The 7809-nt window shown below is 37.9% G+C and overlaps 1 protein-coding gene across 1 annotated transcript; it reads left to right on the forward strand.

The window, feature by feature from the left end:
* The first annotated feature begins 658 nt into the window (after nt 1–658).
* On the forward strand, nt 659–6604 carry smim19 (small integral membrane protein 19). The gene is made up of 3 exons (XM_015383376.1): nt 659–882; nt 3182–3306; nt 5956–6604. The coding sequence occupies exons 1-3, from the start codon at nt 749–751 to the stop codon at nt 6009–6011; spliced, it is 315 nt and encodes a 104-aa protein (XP_015238862.1). The 5' UTR covers nt 659–748; the 3' UTR covers nt 6012–6604.
* The last annotated feature ends 1205 nt before the right edge of the window (nt 6605–7809 follow it).

The raw sequence follows: 7809 nt of genomic DNA on the forward strand, positions 1-7809 counted from the left end.
TTAACAGGAAGAAACCTCCAGCAGAACCAGGCTCAGTGTGAGCGGCCATCTGCCGAGGCCGACTGGGGTTTAACTGTAAACCAGCTCCACAGGTGGCCCCCCGTCCAGGAGACACATGTCCAGGCCATCTATCATTCCATTCATCTGGACTCACAGTCCAGTCTCCCCCAAACACCATCTTACATCTGGGATAAAGGATTTTAAGCTCCATTATGAGATTGGTTATACTTTGGTTATACTTTCCAGAAACCCTTTGCTTTGAATTTTATTATTGTTTTTACAGACATAATAACTTTTACTTATTTTAATCTGTCTATTTTAAATATTTCTTATTTTGCTCTCTCTCCTGTAAACAGTTGCACAGAGCAAGAAAATAATTTCCCGCCAGGGATTCATAAAATAATTCTGATTCTTATTCATTCTCTGATTTTAAAAACCACAGTTACCCAGTTTTAGGCTCTATGTGTTAAAATGTCCAGATAGAAGTAGGAAGATTTATAATCACACTTTATCCAACCACTGCAAGTAAATCACAGGTGTTTTGTTTGGATTTATTGATGGAAGAACGCAGAAACTGTATTGCTGCAGTTCTTTTGGGAGACTCTAGAGGGCAGCAGCGGCTCCTGGTGTTTATGTCAGAACTCCTTTCTCTACGGCTCTATCAGGAAGTGACGCAGTGTTTGTTTACAGCCGAATCTTTTGGAGCTACATCTGCGGAGGTTTTATTTGTTTCCACCGCAGCTTCTCCATGGGGGGCCATGGGGTTGTGGGGAACCAGCCTGACTCCATAGACTACTCTGTGCATGAAGCCTGGAATGAAGCTACCAACGTTTACCTGCTGGTGATCCTGGTCAGCTTCGGCCTGCTCATCTACGCCAGGAAGTAAGCTCACACGACAAACTCACATTTTAATTGAGAAAATAGTTAAAGGCCTCCACAACCAGCACCAGTTTATTGCCCTTGGTTTTTTAATTCGACATTATGTAACACTTGTTATACGGCTGTACTATGGTAATCAGTTGGGGGTGTTTTAGAATATATTAATGCTAAGTATTTATAAAAGAACTGGTTTTATACTTATTATATTTAAGCTATAAATTCTACTTGTTTAGAAATAATAAAAATAACAAGCACAATTCAATTCAGTTTATTTCTATAGCGCCTATTCATAACACATGTCATCTCAAGGCACTTTACAGTTCACCAGATCATACAGTCAGATTGATTCAAAGTTTTCTGTCTATGGAAAACCAGATTGCATCGACTCATTGACTCTTCAGCAATCCCTCACACTAAGCATGCTTGTAGCGACAGTGGAGAGGAAAAACTACCTTTTAACAGGAAGAAACCTCCAGCAGAACCAGGCTCAGTGTGACTGGGGTTCAAGGAGACAGAAGCAGAGATACTATGGCAAGCCGTTTTAACATAAATTCGGTTGTACCGCCTTTACATTCAAGATATCTCAAATTGTTTTATGACCAGACGTTTTTGCGATTTAAGATATCTCTAATTATATTTTGACTAGTCAAAATACCTATTCGGGATATTTACAATTACATTCTGACTATTAGAAATGACGTCAGATTTACCATTAACTTGTATGGAGACGTCAATTTAAGATATCTAGAATGAATTACTGACTATCTGAAATACACATTTCAGATATCTACAATTAAATTACGACTAGTCATAAATTAATTTCAAGATATCTCGATTTTAGTTTTGACTAGTCATAATTCTAATTAAAGATATCTCAAATGCCAAAATAGTTCATAATATCTTAAATGTATTTTAGGATAGGAGATATGCAGTTTGGAATAGTGAAAACTCAATTATAGATATCTTAAAAGTAAATAATGACTAGGCAAAACAAATTTAAAGATATCTTGAATTGTAATTTCGAAATTCCTTTTAAGATATCTCTAAATGAGTTAAAGATATCTTAAATTGACATTCTGACCAGTCAAAATGTGTAATGATCTTTTTAATGGGCTTCCAGGAGGATCATTGCTAAAAAATTCCTTACTGTCAGTTTAATCCAAAGGAGGAAAAGTTAAAGCAGCATGTGACGCTTTAAATGACAAATCCGGTGTCGTAATTTGAGATATCTTGAAAGGAATTTTGACTAGGCAAAATGTAGTTTAAGATATCTTGAATTATTATTCTTCCTAATCAGAATGTAAATACACATATCTTAAATTACCATTCCGGATAGTCAAAATGGACGCAGAGAGATCACTGTGGGGGAAAAAAACTCTTTAATGAGAGAGAGACTATAAAACATGACCACAGGTTTACCAAAATAAAATTTTAGACCAGAGAAATGACTCTGGTTACATACAGCCCACTTTAACAGGCGTTCGTCATCATCATCATCATCATCATCATCATCATCATCAGGAAGGGCCCCAAATTAGTTAAAAGAAGCTTTTTATAAATCTGTCACACCATAAACATGTTTTAAACGATCAGACACCACTGTCTCCAGCGTAATCGACGTAATAAACATGTTCTAAGATCAAGGACAATCAAATAGACACTACCAGAGCTTTTATCTGTTAAGAATGATCAACTCTGTCTGTTTGCTACCAGTTCAGTTCCAGAACCTTCTTACTTACATGATGAGAATTACTTTTAACTGCACAGAGAGCTTGGGGAAACATTAGCTTGGCACAGGGGTGGGCAATTGCAGTTCCTGGGGGTCGGTATCCTGCAGCTTTAAGATCCATCCTTGGTCCAACACACCTGAATCAAAGGGCAAAGTTACCTCCTCATTGTGTAGTCACTTCCTCCAAAATCCTCTCAATCATCTAATTATTTGATTCAGTTGGGTTGAACTAAAGGCACAGCTAAAAGATTCAGGATACCGGCCCCCAGGAACTGGAACTACCCACCACTGGCTTAACAGGTAGATGACATCAGGGTGAAACAAGCATTTTGGTTTACAATGCTAAGGAATAATCCTAACAGGGTTGAAATGTTTGAACATAAGAGTCAATTTGTCAACTTGTTTTAGGTCTGGACTTTTCCATCGGCTCTTGTTTGAAATGTTAAATACCTAAACCAGTCAAAGCAGGACAGAAATATTCTACAAATGAGCCACCATAAAAAAAAAAAGGATCGCTAAAAAGAACTTAAGACTCACTTTTTTTTCTGAACCGTTTGTCTGTGATCCAACCAGAAACAAGAGGAAGATCATGCGGATCTTCACGCTGCCTCCCACCGTGGGCAGCAGCCCGGAGCCTAACTTCTACGACAGCCTGCAGAAGGTCCGCCTGCGGCAGCAGCTGGAGATGTACTCTCTGGGTGAGCCGAGCGCAAACAGAGGGTTAGCTTAGATCACTGATACAGGAAGAGGACAGAGTCTCTGCTAAACGTTCACTGAACCTTTCAGCGTATTTTAGAGCCGCTTTAATGTGACTGATGTTTTTTCCACATTATTTCATGGCTTTTGAACAGCAATCATGTCTTTATTTAAAAACCAGCTTAGTGTTTTGAGAGTTTTTTACATTTCTCATCATCTCTGTGATTTTTCTCAAAAGTTAGCATTGATCTGTGCATTAGCTTATAACATGTTAACCATGTTTTGTCTTCTAGAGCAGTGTTTCCCTAGTCTATTAAACTAGCCCCACCCGCCAGCAGCCAAAATAATTTTTGCCTGCGAGTGGTATAGCCTCCATCAATGCCCCCGGCCCTAAATCTCCAGAGCCAATCACAACGCAGAGATGTGATTCGAATTTCTGGATGCAAAGTGGGCGGGGTTTTGAGAGCGTGACGACAAAGCTGCGTGACTCTGGAGAAAGCACAACAAGGAACTAAAGCTACGGTGCACAACTGTGTTAGAAAATGAAGCAGATAGATTTGCCGTCACAGGTCGTAATCATATACTGATGATGTCAACTTACCTCGGCTATATTCTGTGAAACTGCGACAGATATCCTTGTCTGTGTTCTGGTGGAGCTTCTTCAAGTCTTTCAGTGTTTTCGAGGGAGTAGGCTCCCGAGCTCTCTTTTCAGCAGCTGTTGGTTCTGTGGGGGTTCCTGCTTCCACCTCATTTTCAATCCACCTCCAATAAATTGGCAGAATCTCTTTCCAGTCTATTCAGCACTGTTGTACAAACTCGACTGACTCGATTGGATTTCCCTGGTGTAATCAAAACGCTCACTCCAACTGTTGTCTGTCTGCCACTGACAACGATTGATTTGAACTTTGGAAAAGATGTGTACAGTGGTGTAGTACACCGGCTACTCTGTCTTTTTTGCCCAAACGACAACAATAGTCCAACTCCATGATCTGAACAACTTATCCACTGCAACATCACAGGCTTCCTGTTACGCTTTCTAGGTCACAGTCAGTTGGCCTCATTGGTCAGAGCGTTGGCCAATAGGCACAGACAGCGGTTAAAAAAACAATGGGTTGTTCTCATCAACAATCTTCCAATGTCTCATTCATCAGGGCCAGACTAAATTACACATTTAATCTCACATTTAGTCTAGTTTATCAGGCTAGTGTTTCCTAAGTGGGGTTTTTTGCACCCCTAGTGGTCCGTGAGTGTATTGCAAGGGGTACAAGAAAATATATTATTTCTTAAGGTGGGCTTTGAATGTGCAATATTTTCAATCGTTGCACGCAGCTACAGCTCAAACTGAATGACGAAACTGCAGGGTTTAAAGTTCACAGCTCGCGATGCATGTTCTCAGCGGTCCGACGCTCAGATGCGATCTTACGCCGAGCGACTGAAATTCAAACATGTTTTATTTTCTCCTCGTCGCGAGAGGCTGATCGCCAGGCTGAAAGGCGGCCTGATCCAAGGATTTTCGCACCACTGGAAAAACAATCTAGAAATAAATAGAAATTTCTTAGATTAAGTGTATTTACCCTTATTTTGTGTAGGTAAATGAGATGATTTGCCAATGGAACAACTATTTTTGCTCTTAAAACAAGATATTTAGATAAAATGCACTTGAAATAAAAGTGTGTTTTCTTATTTTAAATGTTAATTGTCTTGTTCCATTGGCAAAACCTTTCCTTTACCTTCTCAATTCAAGAACAAATGCACGTTTTTAAAGAATAAATTACTTATGGAGATTTAGATTTTTTCCAGTGTGCAGACTGGGCTCAAAGGAAAATATAGTACAGGGTACGCCCGGCTTTAGTTAGACAAATAAAATAGAGCTGGGATCGGTTTTGCTTTGTGAGGACCCAGTTGAAAAATTAAACAAGATTTTATCAACCATAAAGTTAGTTTTTCTTTGAGTTCAACCTTCAGCTGTGACACACATGAGAACCAAGCAGAGGAACATCCTGGATGTAAAGAACAGCCTGGGATCAGCTGTTTTTCACACTGAGCTATCGGAGCTCATCAAAGCAACTTGAAAACAAAATAAAACTATAAATAATAATAATATAAAATAATCTGGATATAATTTTTGTTCTGTATTTTATTCCCAATTCACCAGGTTTAAGTGTGATTATAAGGGAGTCACTCCAGTTTTATAAATACAGGTTTATAATAGGATTTTATTTTGTATGTATTTCGATTCCTAACTTACTTCCAGGAAACATATTTATGTTTTTTTTTGAAGTGGAAAGAATAAAATTGCAAAACTTAAATGCTCAAATTAAAGAGATAGATAATAGGATAAAACCCACAAGATTACATTAAAAAAATTATGATAATAATAAACAAAAACTTTACGAACATTAAACTGTCCAATTGTGGCTGGGACAAACGATCTTCTCTATCTCTTCTTCTGCTTCTCACAGAGGTCAGTCTCGAAATCTTTATTTCAGTTATTGTACGTTCAACATTTGGACAATCATCAATACTTTTAACTGAGGGATGAACTTATGGTGAAACAAAATCCCGAAAGGGGAACACAAGTCAAAAAAGGTTGGGAAACACTGTTTTAGAAAATAAGCGCAGATGTTTTATGATCCATTTGTTCTCTGTAGCCAGGAAGTTTGACCAGCAGCAGCAGCCAGAGAGCGTCCAGCTCTCCATGGAATGAGAGGAGGAGGTTTCACGCTTCCGAGGATCCGGAACAGATGGAGGCGGACTTCAGACGCTCCTTTTGAAGAGTTTTCCCAACTTCCCGCCTGCACACACTGCTGGATGGATGAAGGGACTTTTGCAGAAGCTTCCAGCTGTGCAGCGTTTCTCCACCTTTTAGGAAAAACGGCTTTAAAAAAACGTTAAGAGGGAAAATCAGAAGGAGTTTAACAGACCTGAATATTTCGTTTATTGTCAAAATATTAGAATTTAGTATTGGAATGATTGAAACTTTGCTGAGTAATCAACCTTTATTGCTATTATTTAATCAAGTGTCAGTTTTTGAATATCTTAGTTCTTGATGGTTGGACTGAAACGTCTCTAACAGGCTGGATGCTGGGAGGGAAAACAGTGATGCTGATATTCCAGTAGAGGAATGATGGGAAGCATAAAGAAAAGCACAGGCAGAAACTATTAACACACATCTGTAACTGCTACTGTATAGAATAGATATAAAGGCATCATTTTGCTTTTCAGGTCATGCATATCAAATACAAGGTGTTTTCTATTTCATTGTGTTTGCTGATAAATGTAAATGTTTAGCCAGGAAGGAAAAAAAATATATATCAGAATATTGTAAGTTTCCAAATCTAATTTACCCCAAAATTCATTATTCATCCCAAAAATGTATATAAATTTGAGTAATAATTAGCTAAAAGACACATGGATCTTTATTATATTGATGGTAAATATCCTTATATAGGGAGATGGCTTTCTGAATTGTCTATAACAACAAAATTGACTTAATAAAGATAAAATTCTACAAAATTTGGCACCCTTTTAATGAATATATTGCAACAAAGTATCTAAAAAAACACAATAAATGAAATGATTTATGACATTTGGTCTCTTGAACTCTCCAAAAAAAAAATATATATATAATAAAATCCAGCAAAATGTTTAGTTCTTTTTTTATGCATGTTCCAATCTGGAAATACAGCTTAAATATGAGTTGAATTGAGCCCTAAATGTGAATGCAGAAATACAGACCATGTTCTTTGTAGTTACATGTTTAAATCGTATGGAATCCATTTTTCTAAAATGTTTGGAAATGTGCCGTCATCGATGGATAAATCCCACAGAATGAAGCTGATGTCAGATTTGGTTTATGGCGGTAATATTCCTGCATCATCAACCTTCTCTGCAGCTGAGATGTTGGACTTTCTCTCTGGATCATGTTTGCTGAGCTTTGCAGGTTTTTATTGGTGAATGTCTGCAGAGAATCTGTATCTGCTCCCCAGAGGAGGGATAGAAGTTCGTCTGAACGCTCTTTAAACTCTGCTCTTTATTATGTGAATGTGGCTTAGACTCATGCATTAATAAAATGTTAATAATACTCTGCTTTACTGCTTTCTGGTGTCATTTTCTAAAGTTCTGCTTTATGTAGGAGGATTAATGGTTGTTTAGTTTGTCATGAAGGAAATAGGAAATCTCATGGTGTTTGACAGACTTCAGCCGGTTATGTGCATTCCTTTCTTTTAAAAGTTAAACTCAATCCTGCTGCTTTCAAGAAAGAAAAGACACGATGCTCCAAATGTTAAGAATTGGGGACCAAATTAGAAGTGAGCGCCAACATTTCGGTCCCAAGAGTGGATAAATAATCAACCAGAATTAAGGCAGGAGTTAGTTGATAGCAAATTCTCCTGCTTGGATGCACATGTTTGAGGATGTGTGTATATTTACAGCCAAATGTGGAGGAAAACCAAACAAAATTGAACATTTGCATCCAGTTCCTGTTTTAAAAAATATTTGAAGCT

The sequence above is a fragment of the Cyprinodon variegatus genome, unplaced genomic scaffold, assembly GCF_000732505.1.
Source record: "Cyprinodon variegatus isolate N-32 unplaced genomic scaffold, C_variegatus-1.0 Scaffold283, whole genome shotgun sequence".
Lineage (NCBI taxonomy): Eukaryota > Metazoa > Chordata > Actinopteri > Cyprinodontiformes > Cyprinodontidae > Cyprinodon > Cyprinodon variegatus.

Coding starts and splice junctions, on each gene's coding strand:
- smim19 (XM_015383376.1), top strand. CDS start 749: ATGGGGGGCCATGGGGTTGTGGGGAACCAGCCTGACTCCATAGACTAC. Junction 883..3,181: donor CTGCTCATCTACGCCAGGAA/GTAAGCTCACAC, acceptor TGATCCAACCAG/AAACAAGAGGAAGATCATGC. Junction 3,307..5,955: donor GCTGGAGATGTACTCTCTGG/GTGAGCCGAGCG, acceptor TGTTCTCTGTAG/CCAGGAAGTTTGACCAGCAG.